Consider the following 18,230-nt stretch of genomic DNA (forward strand, 5'->3'; position numbering starts at 1 on the left):
CAACAAATTTATAGGACAGTCTTAGTGACAGCTCAGGGCTTATAGCTTTGGTTTTTAGTTCCTTATTCCATTTTAAACCCTGGATATTTTCCCTTACTTTTTTGGGAGCTCAACTGTGTATTTTAAAGAATGTTTATTAAATTTATCTAATATTTTTAGGGATTTTTTTTTTCCTCTGCAGGTAATTTGTCCTACTCCATGTATTCTCATTCAGGGTTGAGACTTAATATAGCTCTAACACTTTTCAAGTCTATGATTTTAATTCTTGTTTTTGAAGAATCTAAATAAGATTATAAATGTAGTTATGAGGAATACTGATAACTAAAGGAAGCAGGATGGATGGGCCAGGGAGAGCTTTTCAGGATTAGGAATCCTTGTTCTGCTGACTTCTCTCCCAGGTAATAAGGGTTCCTCAGTTTCGTTCTCTCTGTCAAAGAAATGCTAGCATGTAGTGTTCTATTCCTCACATAGTGTCTTCTCCTTGCTGATGGGATATTTTTCTCCCTAGAACCTAGACCTTCTAGGATTTTTAAAAGGAAACCATTGCTCTTCAGCCAGCAGAAAATGAAAGAGCACTGCTGAAATCTAATGCTTGGTTACTTGACAAGTTCTAGTCATAACAAGCTACTGTTTCTCCCTCAAATTGTGTCTCTTGAAAAAGGCCAGAATTATGGGTTGCCATTTGTTTGATATGAGTCTATACATGATGAATTTAAAATAATCAAAATGTTATGATACATTAAATCAGCCTTAAAATAACTAGCTTGGAGGAGTGTGACAAAATATGTACAACCTTAATCACCTACCGGAGCCACCAAAAGAACCAACTATTTATATTGTCAATTTAATATATTTTCTTTTGCTTTCTTTGCAAATTTTCTTTACAGATTTGTGAGATAAAAGCATATTTTTTACCTAATGTTTCTTATAATGTTGTAAACTCTTTATAAACTTGTAGTATTTACCTAATACTTCATTTAAACAGCAAGCTTACTTGTTTTCCTATGTTGTATGTTTAATTTCAATATCTTCTTCCTTCTCCTGCTGTTTCTGTTACTGAGCTGCAGTGAATATCTTAGTGAATTAAATTTTTTTTCTTTTTAAATGTATTTAGGATGAATTTCCAGACAGAATTACTGGATAAAAGCATTTTCACATTTTATTTTCTTCTTTTTTGGTTGCCCTGCAGCATATGGAGTTCTGGGCCAGGGATCAGATTCCAGCCGCAGTTGTGATCTACACCACAGCTGTGGCAACACCAGATCTTTTAATCCACAGTGCTGGGCTGGGGATTGAACCTGCATCCTGGTGCTGCAGAGATGCCACCAATCCTGTTGAGCCCTATTGGGAACTCCAGTGTTTTCATGACACAGAGTACCAAATTGCTTACCAAAAGCATGGCACAAAGTTATATTCTCCCAATAATCTAACATATCTGAAGCAGACTGCTTTCTTCTTGTTTTTTTGCTGACCTTGAAGCATGCAGAAGTTTCCAGGCCAGGGATCAAACCCACACTGCAGTTATAACCCAAGCCCCAGAGGCAATAACACTGGATCCTTAACCCACCAGGCCACCAGGGAACTCCTTGAAGCCAACTGATGAGACTATGTGTTGTGTCTAACCAGAAAGCCATTGGACAGAGATAAGGTGCTGATGCTTTCTTTATGGTTTCTTTATAGGATATGGTGCCTGTCATAGTTGATTACTGCCTTCTGCTACAGCGAAAGTGAGTATACATTGCCTGTTAGATTTAGTTTTATTGAATCCAAGTTGCCTCTTATATATTTTTTTTTTGTCCTTTTTTTTACAGCCGTACCCTCGGCATATGGAAGTTCCCAGGCCAGGAGTTGAATTAGAGCTGCAGCTGCTCTATGCCACAGCCACAGCAACGCAGCCACAGCAACACAGGATCTGAGCTGCATCTGCAGCCTACACCATAGCTCACGGCAACATTGGATCCTTAATCCACTGAGGGAGGCTAGGTATCGAACCTGCATCCTCATGGATACTAGTCAGGTTCATTACCATTGAGCCTCAACGGGAACTCCATCCCTTGCTTGTGTTAAAATTTACTGCTATCAGTTCTGTGAATTTGACTGATAGGTTTTCTAAAAAATGAATTTACAGAAATTTGATTCTTTAAAAATTTTCTGTCCTTTTGCCTATTAAAATTAACTTGTTTAATATAGATGCTGTGGGTGTATCATTTATGTATTTATGTAGCAGGATAGTGGAGGTGAAGAACATAGCTAACAAAAGAGCCATAGTACTTAAGTGAAACTGTATGATTCACATACTATTTATATACTCTTTATGAACCATCATTAAAACATGGTATTTTTATACCACCCCAAAAAAGGCAAGATGTATTGTGCTTGTGCAGTTTTTTTTTTTTTTTTTTTTTTTTTTTAGGGCTTTTTTGTTTAAAAGATATCAGTGTAAATGAATTCTTAATTAGGTTCTGTTTAAATTGTAACTATGTAAATTAGCCAACCTGTATGAGTTCACAAACTTTCACATTTATGGTAATAGTTAGCTTCCTCCATGCCAGGTTTTTTTCTAAGCACTTTATATTAATTTATCTAATTTTTATATAACCTTATTTCATTTTTATAACAATGAGGTAGGTATTATTATCTTCATTTTACATAGGAGGTTCCAGAGACAGCATGCAATTAAGTAACTTGCCAAAGCTTGCTCACACTTTTTTTGAACAGCAAAGGTGGGATTCTAATGCAGGCAGTCTAGCGCTTGGGCTCGTGCTTGTAACCACCAGCTTGTACCACTTTTCCGTGGTGGAGAACAACTGTGAGGATCCAGTACAGATACTCCCCAGACCTTACACAATACTGACTTGACTCCTGAATTTCTGTATATTCAGGTTGGCTTAATCAGATAAAGTTGGATCGTACTTAGAAGGTATTGGTGGAGGCTGTTAAGAGGGCACTTATTTACTCTATCAGACCTTCATTAAGTCTCAAAGAGCTCTAGTTTCTGCTTAGCTGGAGCTCAGATGCATTCCAGTCTTTTAGGTATAGTGTTATATGTAATCATCTAGTGAAATATGCTGTATTCATGGTTGGGATGTTGTTAAGAACATCGTCTTAGATAACATGTTGTCGTCTTTATGAGGGCCCAAGGAAGAAAATTCTGAGGTCTTAGTACCAGAAATATCTTTGCATCTTCTGAACAGCTAACTCACTTTTTGCTGGTGGACAGTGAATTGTATAGCTAATTACTATTTACTAGAAAGCTAAGAGCTGTGATACACTAACTTCACCCTAGCTTTTCTTGGTTTTCACTTTTTACACTTCCTTGTTATTTATCTTATACTTTTTAAAGCAGCCTCAATTGTTTATGGATCAGTTTTACATATTTTATTTCATTTAACCCTCATAATTACAGTGTAAGAGAAGTAAATTTATCCTCATTTTTCAGATGAGAAAATTAAGATGTAGAGATGTTTCTAATTACAAGTAAGTACTCGAATCAATCTGAATCACCAAATTAAGATAATATAAATGAGTAAAATAAAGTATCTAGAAGAGGGAGTACCCGTGGTGGCTCAGTGATAACAAATCCAACTAGTATCCATGAAGACTCAGGTTCGATCCCTGGCCTCGCTCAGTGGGTTGGGGATCCCGCATTGCTGTGGCTGTGGCGTAGGCCAGCAGCTGCAACTCCAATTCGCCCCCAGCCTGGGAACTTCCATATGCCACAGGTGCTGCCCTAAAAAGACAATAAATGAATAAATAAATAAATTTCGTTCCAAATAAGAAGGCATATCTTTACAAAATAGATTATTTACACCTGTAATGGTACCTGGCACAAAGGAGCTATTCAATACCTGATGGTTGAATTAATTCTGCCCCTTGGTTTGCAGGATAACATGTTGTTGTGAAGTTGCAGGATAATATGTTGTGATCATGAAGTTGAATTTTTGGTTGTGGTTTTGGTTTTTGCTTTTTTTTTAGGGCTGCTCCATTGGCATATGGAGGTTCCCAGGCTTGGAGTAGAATCAGAACTTCAGCCACCAGCCTATGCCACAGCCCTAGCAACATGGAATCTGAGCCAGGTTTGCAACCTACACCACAGCTCACACACAATGCCAGATCCCCAACCAACTGAGCGAGGCCAGGGATTGAACCCATATCCTCATGGATATTAGTTGGATTTGTTTCTACTGCACCACAGGGGAACTCCCTAAGTTGAATATTTGAATACTCTCACAGTGATATAAGATGGAAATGGCCCAAGCAGTTGTAAGATGAAGGACTAGATAGGGAAAAAGAAAAAAAAAGAGAGATTTTTCTTTGAGAAATATTTTGTGTTATTCCAAAAAATGTTCTGGAGATAGGCTTTTCTTTCTTTATGTGATTTGAAAAGGAAATATTTCCAACTCTATTTATCTGTTGATGGGCTGAGAATGCAATAGTTTCTTCATTTAATCATAGCGTCTAATATAGAAGATAAGATCTGGTCAAGATTTTCACCAAGTTAGGATCTATTTATTATTTCTTCTTCTTCTTCTTCTAAATCAGTTTCTTTCTTTCCTTTAATTTTTCCCGATTCCTTAGCATGTTTTCTTCTGGGCTGTGTCTGAAACAAATACATCACTTGTTGGAGCTATCACAAGTATCAGCAGTCATAGTGTATTCCTGATGTCCAAGGGGAAGGGAGATCTCAAGGGCTGTTTTCCTAGCTCTTTTGGTCCTTTTCACAGCTCTTCCCTTTCTCCCTCCTTCATCCACTCATACACACATAATACTAGATCCAAGATTGGATATTTTTCCTGGACTATAGTGGAAATAGTATGGCTGCCTTCTCTCTTGACTCTGTTTCCAAAGACTGAAGACCGGATTGTACTAGATCCTGTCTCTGCTCAGGAGAGATTTCAGCATGTATCCTCTTGCTCACTCTCTCCTTGTCTCTCTCCCCACTTTTCCAACTCTCTAGATTCCAATAAGGGCAGAAGGGACAGGCCAGCATCCCAGCAGTGTAGGAAAGTTTGAGGCTGTGAAAGTAGGCATTGGGTCACATGCTCCCTTTTGTGTCTAGATTGTTGCTCTTGTGCTTGCTTACTTCTCACCATACTGGCTTTTCTTTTTCATCAGAATATTAAGATTCTGTATATGGGCCTGAGCTTATGACTAAAGCGTTCAAATAGGCCATTTGATCGACGTTGATTCTTTGTGTACAGATCATCTTTCCATCTCCTTCCATTGCAAACATGTGATGATTAAATATTTATTAGCTATAAAAATTCTGTGTTTACTTAAATAGTCCCTTATAATTACACTTGAAAATAGTTTCTGTAATTTTTTTTTTGTCAGAGATGATAAGATTAAAAACAGTCAATTCCCTAGACTAAATTGAAGCAGAGGTATTATAAAAATTGCATAGTTTCATACAAGTGTGGTCTCTTTCTCCATAAATGGGACACTCTCATTATGCCATTTTCTTCAGCATTTGATTCCATTTACATCTAGGGTCTTTTACATTCCCAAGTTTTCAAGATATTTATGATTTTGAGATTACTTTAAGGAATACTCAGGTTGTGCATAACACAGATATAACCTTATAAAACATAATCTAGTACTCAGCCTGTTTTAGGTATATCTTCTACTTCTAGGGTCATCACTTAGACAGTCAATACTGGCCTCCAGATGCCCTTTTTTTTTTTTTTTTTTTCTTTTTCTTTTTAGGGTCTCCCTCGCAGCAAATGGAAGTTCCCAGGCTAGGGCTGAATCGGAGCTACAACTGCTGGCCTCTGCCACAGCTACAGCTACAGCAATGCAGGATCTGAGCCACATCTGCAACCTACACCACAGCTCATGGCAGCACCAGATCCTTAACCCACTGAGCGAGGCCAGGGATCGAACCTGAAACCTTAGGGTTCCTAGTTGGATTTGTTTCCACTGCATCCTGATGGGAACTCCTCCAGGTGCCTTTTGTATTAATATTTTCTGACTGATGCACTGTTTTTACAGTCCTCTTATTTTCATATATTACTACTGTTTCTTAATGTGGATCAAATTGTAAATATAATATATATTCTCAAATTAATTTTGACTAAATACTGCAATCGTTATTATACCATAATCACTATTATCTGTGTCATAAGTCATTGAATCCCCTTACCCAGCAGCGATATTAATTGAACTAATGTATACATGTATTCTCATTCATACTTAAAAATTCCTTTATAATGTAAGACCCTTTTTACAGTGGCACAAACCACACTGCTTTTTCTCTCTAGAGCATACTGATCAGTCTGTTATGGACATCTTTTTTGGTTAAAATTTGGCTTTTTAAAATCGTTTTATGAATTGTTTAAAATCCAGGAAATTCTGTTTTTGAAGGCATACTTTTATTTTCACACTTCAGTCTCTGCACAGTTTCATTTTAATTTGACAGTGTGTACGTGGGTTTTTTTTTTTTTTTTTCATTAGACAAAAATCTTTAGGCTTTTTGTAGGATGTTTAATGATTTGTCATTTTGCCTGCACAACAGTAGCCATAATTTCATAATTTCAGTAGCCAAACAATTTAAATATCGTTTGAACTTTGTTTTTAATTTTATAAATAAAATGAACAGCCTAAATAAACTTTGGATTTATTTTGGGTTTTTGTTTGTTTGTTTGTTTCTGCTTTTTAGGACTGCATCCACAGCACATGGAAGTTCCCAGGTTAGGGATCCAATTGGAGCTGTAGCTGCTGGCCTATGCAATCAAACCCTTGTCCTCATGGATGCTCATTGGGTTTGTTAACCACTGAACCACGATGGAAACTCCTCAGTTTATTTTGAAAATAAGTCCAGAGTTTACTTGAACTATAATCATAATGTTGAACATTGTTTAAAAATAAGTGCTGAAAAATAAGCGCTATGTTATTACATGTTAATTATACCTCAAAACCATTCTATAACAAAATAAAGGCTGTATGTAGATCTTGACCACTTTGAGCTTATCACTGTAACCAGATATCCAAAAGGAACCCATTGTTCAAATAACTTGAATTATATGTAAATTTAAACCAAAAATATTTCTGTTAAATCTAAACTGAACCTGGGAGTTCCCAGTGGCTCAGTGGGTTAAGGATCTGGCATTGTCACTGCTGTGGCATGGGAACTTCCTCATGTCACAGGTGCAGCCCCCCAAAAAAACCCCAAAACCACCTAAACTGAATCTGAAGTTATCTTTTGATAGCCAGAGTATTTGTTCAACCTTGTTGTTTAACATCAGGATTATTATGTGTGAAACAGAAAGATTTTAATTATCAGGCATGGTTGAGGAACCTAATGTTTTGAGGGAGTTTTTTGATAACTACTTGTTTTGCTAGGGAAAAAAAGTACCATGTTTTTTTTTTTTTTAATCTTACTGCTATATTGAGATGTAATTCACATACCATAAAACTCATCATTTTAAAGAATAAATTCACTAGTTTTCAGTATATTCACAGAATTGTGCAACTATCACCACAATTAAGTCATGTCTTTTTAAAGGAACTGTTTACAAACTGTGATATTTGTATAAGAAAACAGCATTTGAACATAATTTCTTAAATATTGCTTGAACTTTGTTTTTAATTTTTTTAAATAAAATGATCAGCCCAAATCAACTTGAGATTTATTAAATCTACTTTAATTTAGTGGAGATTTGTTTACTTGGTTCTGGTTATATATTTTGTGTATACTGGCAAGTGTTAAGATTGATGCTCTTGCTCCTTTCAGACAGCCTCTGAATTTGTAACTAACTCAAGGTCAAAGCCGGGTTCTTCACATTTTTCAGTTGTAAAATAGATAGTACAAAAAGTGAATTGAATTTGATCATTTTCTCTATCAATTTGAAGTTATGAATAATAAACTCCAAATGATATCTTTAATATGCATATTAATATAAAGTGAAGTTACGTAGAAGATGCCTGATGGCTCTCTGTTACCTTAGAATGGATTTTTTGTTTTGTTTTGTTTTTTTGCCTTTTCTGGGGCTGCTTTCCGCAGCATATGGAGGTTCCCAGGCCAGGGGTCCAATCGGAGCTGTAGCTGCCGGCCTACACCACAGCCACAGCAACATGGGATCTGAGCTGTGTCTTCGGCCTACACCACAGCTCACGGCAACACCGGATCCTTAACCCACTGAGCAAGGCCAGGGATCAAACCTGCAACCTCATGGTTCCTAGTCGGGTTCGCTAACCACTGAGCCACGACGGGAACTCCTGGATTTTTCTCTCATACTGGCTATAGAGAGGCTAAGCTTGAAGTGATAAATATTAACAAAGTCAGCAGCCTGGAGTATAATGCCTAAGTACAGAAAGAAACGCAAGAGCCACAATCTTTTTTTGCATTGACTTTTCTTCCTCCTTCCTTCTCTTATGCTCTAATATTCTCCCAGAATGATGAGAACACATCTTAGAATTTTGTTTTATTTTTGTTTTATGGTAGAGATGCTGAGTTTTATTGTTCTTGTTTCTTTATTATAGTCTCTGACTAGTTGAGATAGAAACATATAGTTTTGCTATTAATCTTACGAGCATTGCATGCTGCTATTTGTAACAGAAGTGCCTTATTTGTCAACTTTTATGCTCTGTTTACTGAATCTTTAGCTCTTTAATTCTCCTCCCCAGGGCTTTTGTGCTGAACTGAAATATATAATTATCTTTCCTGGCATGTTGTTTTTAACAACACATTATAGAGTGCCAGGGCTAGCAAATAAGACATTTTCTTTAAATTCATTAGAGTTGCTTTGTTGCTCTTTTTAAAAATCTCCCTTAAAGCTTCATTAATCTCAGTTTCTTTTACTTGGCTAGTAATTTGCAATCGCAAAAATGTGATGATGGATTATTGAATAAAATGAAACTAACACGGGGGTTCCCTGGTAGCCTTGTAGTTAAGGATCCAGTGTTGTCATTGCTATGGCTAATGTTCAGTCCCTCACCTGGGAATCTCCGCATGCCGTGGGTACAGCCAAAAAAGATAGGAAGGGAGGAAGGAACAAACTGAATGCTCTGATAAATAGGAAGCAAGGGGGAAAATGATCAAAAATTACATTTGTGGATCTGAGAAAAAAAATAAATGGATATAGGTTTTTCCCCCCAGGATATTGCAAATACTGTTTATTGAAAAGCAACATATGGTTCCATACAATTGTAGCCAGTTGGCTTTATTACCTGTCCTCTTCTAGGACTTTAGATGAGGCAAGACCCCATCCCACTCCTTTCAGAATCTTCCTTGACCTTTTTGTGATGCTCGTCATGAAAGACTATACCTATGGATGAACCATCCGCTTTTCACAATTGACATAATGCACATGTATAGGGATTATACATTTAACAAACATATGATCAATCAGTCAATCCTAATAGGTAAATAGAATTAGCATAGTTTTTGTATTTAAAAAGAGAGAATGATCCCTAACACCATACACAAAAATAAACTCAAAACGGATTAAAGACCTAAATGTAAGACCAGACACTATAAAACTCTTAAGAGGAAAACATAGGCCAAACACTCTCTGACATAAACAACAGTAACATCTTCTCAGATCCACCATTTAGAGTATTGACAATAAAAAGTAAAATAAACAGATGGGACCTAATCAAACTTAAAAGTTTCTGCACAGCAAAGGAAACCCTAAACAACATGAAAAGACAACCCACAGAATGGGAGAAAATCTTTGCAAGTGAATCAACTGACAAGGGATTAATCTCCAAAATTTATAAACACCTTCTGCAGCTCCATACCAAAAAAAACAACCCCATCAAAAAATGGGCAGAAGAATCTAAACAGACAGTTTCCCAAAGAAGACATACAGATGTCCAAGAAACACATGAAAAGATGTTCAGCATCACTCATTATTAGAGAAATGCAAATCAAAACCACTATGAGGTACCACCTTACACCAGCCAGAATGGCCATCATCAAAAAGTCTACAAATAATAAGTGCTGGAGAGGGTGTGGAGGAAAGGAACCTTATTACACTGTTGGTGGAATTATAAACTGGTGCAACCACTGTAGAAAACAGTATGGAGATTCCTCAGAAAACTAAACATAGAACTACCATTTGATCCAGCAATCCCACTCCTGGGCATCTATCCAGAGAAAACCATGACTCACAAAGACACATGTACTCCGATGTTCATTGCAGTGCTCTTTTCAATAGCCAAGACATGGAAACAACTTAAATGTCCATCGACAGAGGAGTGGATCAAGAAGATGTGGTACATATACACAATGGAATATTACTCAGCCATTAAAAGGAACGAAATACCAGCATTTTTAGCAACATGGACCTAGAAATTATCATGCTAAATGAAGTCAGCCATACAATGAGACACCAACATCCAGTGCTTTCACTGACATGTGGAATCTGAAAAAAGGACAGACTGAACTTCTTTGCAGAACAGATACTGACTCACAGACTTTGAAAAACTTATGGTCTCCAGAGGAGACAGTTTGGGGTGTGGGGGGAATGTGCTTGGGTTGTGGGATGGAAATCCTGTGAAATTGGATTCTGATGATCGCTGTACAAATATAAATGTAATAAGTTCATTAAGTAATAAAATAAAAATGAGAATGAATGAATCAGGGAATGATATGTCAATACATTACATAAATGGAAACATGGAAAACATTTAATTTTGCCAGTTATCAAAGAATTGAAAACAGCTATGTTTAATTTACACATGTAAGTATATGGGAAAACACTAAAGACAATTGCTTGTTGAAAACAGTTCAAACTGTATATTGCTGATGGCTGTGTAAATTAGTGCGGTGATGCTTTTTAAAGATAATTTAGTAATACATTTTAAGTGCCACAGATTTTTTTGTATCTTTTGACTTTAGATAAACTTCTAAAAGTAGAATGACTAAGGAATGAAGCCCCCCCCCAAAAAAAAAATGGGAGAAGCTATATATGTAGATGTTCATTGTGGCTTCACTCATAATTGTGAAATAGAGGAAAAAAGTGAATATTCCTATACTACCGGAGTAGTTAAGTAAATTATGATGTTTTAGTGTATTGAAACATTGTGAGTTAGACAAAATGGTAATGTTAAAGTGTAGGTAGCAACTTAGAGCAATGCTCATTATAGAAGAGTGCATGAAAATAAAATTCACATTGTATCCATGATGAATGTAGCTCAAATTATTTCTGGACTCTGTGGAATAAATACAAAATAAATGAAACATAGTTATTGAGTGTAGTGGCATTTCATTAATTTTTTTATTTCTGCAATAAAATAGTTTCTAGATATATTTTTAAAATAGTGAACATTTTCTTCTTTCTCTTCCATCAGTAATCACTCCCTAAACCCTTTGAGAAGCAAGGAGTAAGACCTAGATAAAGAAACAAATTGGCCTTGTAAATCAGATGGGACTATTTAGATACTACAAAAGAGGAAAGGATAAATTGTGAATAATACATTTAATTTTTTTCTGCTTCAACATGGGCTCCATGCTACCTGTTTCCGTATCAGTGTTGGCTTTAAGAAGCAGTGTGCCATAATGTTCCCAGTGCAGGGTTTAGGTAAGAGGGCTGATTCAAATTCTGTATCTTTGACTTGTTAGCTAACTGACTTTTAGCAAATACTTCAACTTATTCAACCTTTTTTTATTTGTACAAAGTATCGAGCAGATTAAGATAGTATATATAAAGAGGTTTTCAAAATATAAAGCTTTGTGCAAATGTTGTTACTGTTTTTAATAAATTTTGTAAGTTGAAATAGGAAAAAGATGAGATATACTTCGTAGACTAAATTTAATGGATGTTTGGAGTGTTCCTAAAAATATTTTTTCCCATTTTGTTACAGGGATCTTTTATTTAGCCAGGTGTATGACAAATTAAGTGAGAATTCAGTGGCCAAAGGAGTGTTTCTGGAGTGCCTTGAACCATATATATTAAGTGATAAATTGGTGGGGATCACACCCCAGGTAATGAAAGATTTGCTTGTTCATTTCCAAGATAAAAAGTTAATGGAAAATGTGGAAGCCCTCATTGTACATATGGATATCACCAGTCTGGATATACAGCAGGTGAGTTTAGAGGCAGTCTACTAATTTATGGAATAAATATCATTCCTTTTTTGATTATATTTATCAGACTTATTGGGCCTCACTTGGCCTTTTATCAGCCCCAATTACTTTTGAGCACTTTTTGGTAAGCGATCTTATAAACATGTCTTTGTCAATGTATTTCTTAGGACTGTTCCTCACTGAAAGCTAGATTAGGAACTCCTGCAAGCCAGGAGATTTTTGTTTCCTTGACATCCCCCAGAGCTCTTAGCATAGAGTTTATATTTAGTAGTTGCTCAGTAAATGCTTGTTGGCTGATCTTTCTTCATCAGTTGGTGCACTACTGCAGTTTTCATCCTGCAAGTGCATTTCAATAATAAGCATTTTCTCATGAATAGTAGAATATTTTTACTTTTGCAAGTATGATGTGATTTTTTTTGATAAGCTAGTTTATATGTCCAGAGTTGATAACTTTTGTAAATTAGGTTTTGAAATGCAGAGCATAGTGTAAGAAGCAAATTACAGGACATGATCAGCCAGCCCATTGTTTGATAATAAACCTCTAGTATACCCAAAGTCTCCATGGTAAGTTTTAAGTCCTTAATTGAGGAGGAATATGTGTCTCACCTAAAACATTTTACTCTTAACTCTTCATTTAACTCCTTGATTCCACCTTAGTCCTAATGATGAGCAAAGACACAAAGATACCACAGAAGGAATTAAGAAAAATTAGCAAAGAGAATTCAAGATCTTTCCCATTCTTTTTTTTTTTTTTTTGGTCTTTTTGCCATTTCTTGGGCGGTTCCCAGGCTAGGGGTCTAATCAGAGCTATAGCCGCTGGCCTGTGCCAGAGCCACAGCAACGCAGGATCCGAGCCGCGTCTGTGACCTACGCCACAGCTCACGGCAACGCCAGATCCTCAACCCACTGAGCAAGGCCAGGGACCGAACCTGCAACCTCAAGGTTCCCAGTCAGATTCCTTAACCACTGAGCCATGACGGGAATTCCTCTTTCCCATTCTTAAAGCTTTGAGGATTGGTGAGACAATGAATTTTATGGACCAAACAACTTTTCCTTTTTACAGATGGTTCTCATGTGTTGGGAGAATCGGCTCTACGATGCTATGATCTATGTCTACAACAGAGGCATGAATGAATTCATAAGTCCAATGGAGGTAAGATACTTCGTAACTTAGACACATTTAATACTGTCTATTAATGTTTTTCCCCTTTTCTCCATTTGCTTTGAATAGTTTGTTTTCATCCTGTCACTTTAAAATTTCTTGTAGATTTATTGGGTTTACACTCGTTGTTTAGGACTTTTAAATAGTGTCTAATTTTATACCTTCTGGAACTGCTTTTTTTTTTTTATCTGTATAAGTAGGTATTTAAATCCCAGAGAATTGTAGATAAAATTAAAAGTAATGCTTGCCTATTAGACATCAAGTTTCTTTCTAAAAGATTTTGGTATTATTATAGCTTTCCCAATAGGTATTTATAATATGTAATAATATATTATTATTATATTATATTATATTATAATATTATAATATATTATAAAATTTATAATATATACTTATTGTATAGAGTATTGGTACTATTGAGTAATGTTATATTGAGAATATATCCTGTTGGAGGAAGCTCCTGAAAATGGTGGGAGGTCATTTGTTGTTAACTGCTAATTTGTTGCTTTTCTCATTTCAGAATTTTATAGCTTTCATTATAACTTCTTATTCTCCTTACTTATTTAGAAGAGAACATCTAAAAAGCATTTGGGCTTATTCTAAAAGAACCAAACACAGCTCCGTCTTGCTATTTCCCTTAAATTTGAAGATAGAATTATGGGCAATGGGAGTTCCTGTTGTGGCTCAGCAGGTTAAGAACCGGACTGGTATCCATGATGATGCGGGTTCCATCCCTGGCCCCAGTGGGTTAAAGATCCAGCATTGCTGCAAGCTTTGGCATAGTTCACAGATGCAGCTCAGATCTGGTATTGCTGCGGCTGTGGTGTAGGCCGGTAGCTGCAGCTCTGATTTGACCCCTAGCCTGGGAACTTCCATATGCCACAGATGCAGCCCTAAAAAGAAGGAAAAAAAAGAATTATGGGTAATAAATTGTGGGTTCATGGAGTGCCCTGCCAGCCCATTGCTTTCTTACAGTGATTTCATTGTCTAAGTCAAAAGATCTAGGACTCTGCTGAAGCCATCCAGTCCATTTTTTTGTATATTTAATGAATACCCAAAATCATCTTTATTATTATTAAATCAACAGTCATTCCATGATATTTCAGTCTTCTTTAAACATTTAGCTTGGTAGGTGAATATCCCTCTAATTCATAACTCCTTTAGTTTTGGTTGTACTGCTTGTCTCTTGGTCATTTTCTAAATGAGTGCCACAGCCTTCCCCCACTGATTTTGACCTTAATTTTCTGTGTTTCAAATAAGCATTCTTAATATTTGAACACTTCTTAGCTGCCTCTTCAGTGAGGTCTAAGACCTCCATGGATGCAAAAATGTTCTCCATCCCGCTATTAAACCACAATTAGGAAGAATTAATGTAATTTTTGGTTTCCCTCAAAATAATCCCTGAAAATAGATTCTAATTTGATGCACTCTATGTTGATAAAAATGATTGCTGGGTTTATGTTATTGTTGATTTTAAAGTTTTTGTTTTGCGTGGGCTCTTTATTCCTCAAAATCTGGTTTGCATTTATAACTATGCATCTTAGATGGAACACTTTTCTATTGAGGTTGCCTTGTTTTAGGAGTAGTTTTCAAGTTTAATAGCTTTCAGCAGGAGCTTGGTTTTATGATTAAATAGTCATTTGGAGATCTTAGCCGTGGGAGGTTGGGTGCATCCTGTGATTCTTCTTTTATGATTCTCTACCTTGTCAGTTTAGTTATTTCAGTTTACAGAGGTCCCAATTAAGAACTGTAGTGCCTTTTGAAATTTTCTAGATATTTTTAAAATAAAAGGTAGTGTCATCCTATTTGAGATGACCACTATAGTCTCTGAAATCTTTTCTTAGTTCTAGATATGACTGCTTCTGAGGTAAAAGTCCTATGCCTTGTATTGATTCACACTGGGACTGGGAGCACTCAGTAATGAGTAGATTACTAAGTAGCCAGATAAGACTTATACACCACTTTAACAAAACTTTGGGTGTAGAGGTGGCATTTAGATTTTCCTTGCAAAGCATAAATTGTTTTGTTGCGCTTTCTGATGCTAAAGAATAGGATTTGCACCAGTGATAAGGATCAATCTCCCAGGAAACAGGAAACTCCCTCCCAGGAAGGCCAACGTAGTTTTGCCATTAAGCTTGTATTTTCAGAGGTTCTGCTTAAATTTAGGTAATGTTCCTTTCTTTGATATGTTTTCAGTTTAAAGTAATCTCCATTACCAGTTTGGTGGGCTATTAATCCTTTGACTTGCTTACTATTTTTTTAAAAATTAAGCCCTTTTAGGAACCTAAGGACATTTTATATTAGAGATAATAATCTCAGAGTTCCCGTTGTGACTCATAGGGTTAAGAACCTGACTAGTATCCATGAGGATGTGGGCTTGATCCCTGACCTCTCTCAGTGGGTTAAGGATCTGGCGTTGCTGTGGTTGTGGCATAGGTTGGCAGCTGCAGCTCCAATTTGACCCCTAGCCTGGGAACTTCCATATGCTGTAGGCACAGCCCTAAAAAAGCAAAAAAAAAAAAGAAAAAAGCAATAATAATCTCGATAAAGACCTTCTCCTAACTGGTATTAATTAAATGGTTTCTTTCAGTGAGGAATATGACAACATGATTGTTTCCCAGTGATCCTGAGTGATTGATAGCCTAAGATTTTTGATTTTTAAAAGATATTCTTAATGTTGATTGTTTTCCTATTAATTTTAATGCAGAAACTTTTCAGAGTCATTGCTCCTCCTCTGAATGCAGGGAAGACGCTAACAGGTATTAATTTTCTAAGCCTTAATTTTCTTCTCTTTTGTGTTTAAAAATATTATTTAAATAACATGGGAGTTCTCATTGTGGCTCAGTTGGTTATGAACCCGACTAGTATCCATGAGGACATGGGTTCTATCCCTGGCCTAGCTCAGTGGGTTAAGGATCCGGCGTTGCCGTGGGCTGTGGTGTAGGTCACAGGCGTGCCTTGGATCCCATGTTGCTGTGGCTGTGGTGTAGGCCAGCAGCTGCAGCTGCAGCTCCAATTCAGCTCCTAGCCTGGGAACTTCCATATGCTACAGGTGGAGCTCTACAAAACAAAAAGCAAAATAAATAAATAGCATAAAATTCACCAATTTTATGTGTACAGTGTGAATTTTGATAATCATACACATCGTGTATCTACCACCATAATAAGATTATAGAAGGAACTGTATAGTTCCTTCACAGTGAAAAGCTGCCTCCTGTCCCTTTTGTACTCTGTTCCTCATAGCCTCACCTGCAGGGAATCATTGATCTATTTTCTGTTGCTACTATTCATGCAAATAGAATCACTCAGTATGTAATCTTGATGTTTTATTTCTTTCACTTAGAATAATGTTTTTGAGATTCATTAACACTAGTAATATTTTGCATGTATTAATATTTTGTTCTCTTTAATTGCTGAATGGTATTCCATGGGTTGGATATATTTTCATTCATTTATCTATTCATCAGTTGAAGGACATCTGAGGTATTTCCACTTTGGAGCTATTATAAGTAATGCTACTACGTTTGTAAATGAGTTTTATTCTGTTTTTATTTACGCTTTTTTTTTTTTTTTATGAGGAAATGTAGATTCACATGCAGTTCAATGAAATGCACTGGAGATTATATATAGTCTTTACTCAGTTCCCTCCAGTGATAACATTTTGCAGAACTAAAGCACAATATCACAACCATATGTTCACATTAATAAAGTCACAATAGGAGTTCCCATCATGGCTCAGTGGTTAATGAATCCGACTAGGAACCATGAAGTTGCGGGTTCCATCCCTGGCCTTGCTCAGTTAAGGATCTGGTGTTGCCATGAGCTGTGATGTAGGTCACAGACGTGGCTCAGACCCCACGTTGCTGTCGCTCTGGCGTAGGCCAGTGTCTACAGCTCTGATTAGACCCCTAGCCTGGGAACCTCCGTATGCCTCGGGTGTGGCCCTAGAAAAGGCAAAAAGTCAAAATAAATAAATAAATAAAGTCACAATACACAACAGTTTCATCACCACATATATCCCTTATGTCCTTATCCTCCATCGCTGACCCCTAGCTATGAGTAAGTTTCCATATTGGGCATATGTATTCATTTTTCTTGGGTGGCTATCTAGGATTGAAATGGATGGATTATATGATAAATGTATGTTTTATTTTCTAAGGTATTGCTGTTTGGTTTTTCAGAATAACTATATGAATTTGCATTCCCATCAGCAATATGTGAGAGTTCCAGTAGCTCCATATCCTTGCAAGCACTCTGTACTGTAGGTCTTTCTTAAGTCTTTAAAAAAAAATTTTAGCCATTCTAGTGAGTGTATAATGGTATCCCATTGTGATTTTAATTTTTATTTCTCTGATGGTTTAGTGATGTTTAGCATCTATTCATGAATTTTTATCCATTCCATTGACATACCTTTTTTTTTTTTTTTTGGTGAATTATCTGTTTAAATCTTTAGCACTTTTTAGGGCATAGGAGAGAGGTGTTATTTGACTTCATGTTATTGAGTTCTAGGCAAGTGAACCCCCCAGCGGTGTAGTCTGGATATAATCCCTTATTAAATATGTTTCACAAAAATTTTCTCTCCATCTGTGGCTTACACTTTTTTCTTTCTTACTTTCAGTTTGCTAGTATTTTGTTGAGGATTTTTGCATCTGTGTTCATCAGGTATTGGCCTATAATTTGTCTGATACTTTTGTCTGCTTTTGGTATCAGGGTGGTGATGGCCTCATAGAATGAGTGTGGAATTGTTCTTACTCTGCAATTTTTTTAAATAGTTTCAAAAGGGTAAATGTTAACTCTTCTCTAAATGTCTGGTAGCATTCACCTGTGAAGCCATCTGATCTTGGAGTTTTGTTTGCTGGGAGTTTTATAATTACTTATTTAATTTTAGTACTGGTAATTGATCTATCCATATTTTATATTTTTTCCTGGTTAAGTCTTGGGAGACTGTACCTTTCTAAGAGTTTGTCCATTTCTTCTGGGTTGTCTGTTTTATTGGTGTATAGTTGCTATAATAGCCTCTTAGGGTTCTTTTTATTT

General features: G+C 36.3%; 1 protein-coding gene across 4 annotated transcripts in view; it reads left to right on the top strand.

The window, feature by feature from the left end:
* The window catches only part of VPS8 (VPS8 subunit of CORVET complex), a 256,850-nt gene that overhangs the window by 93,063 nt on the left and 145,557 nt on the right, over nucleotides 1-18,230 (top strand). For all 4 annotated transcript variants that reach the window (XR_014824480.1, XM_084990588.1, XM_084990589.1 and 1 more), the window contains 4 exons: nucleotides 1,681-1,727; nucleotides 11,809-12,031; nucleotides 13,095-13,184; nucleotides 15,901-15,952. Coding sequence is in view for 3 of the 4 variants with exons in the window: in XM_084990588.1 (XP_084846714.1) it covers nucleotides 1,681-1,727; nucleotides 11,809-12,031; nucleotides 13,095-13,184; nucleotides 15,901-15,952 (412 nt within the window). In the remaining variant the exon portion in view is untranslated. The remainder of the gene's footprint in view (nucleotides 1-1,680; nucleotides 1,728-11,808; nucleotides 12,032-13,094; nucleotides 13,185-15,900; nucleotides 15,953-18,230) is intronic.

This window comes from Sus scrofa, chromosome 13 (genome assembly GCF_054392235.1).
Source record: "Sus scrofa isolate SSC_HxYL_T2T_F1_AM1 chromosome 13, Sscrofa_HxYL_maternal_Yorkshire_Landrace_v2.0, whole genome shotgun sequence".
NCBI classification, from domain to species: Eukaryota; Metazoa; Chordata; class Mammalia; order Artiodactyla; family Suidae; genus Sus; species Sus scrofa.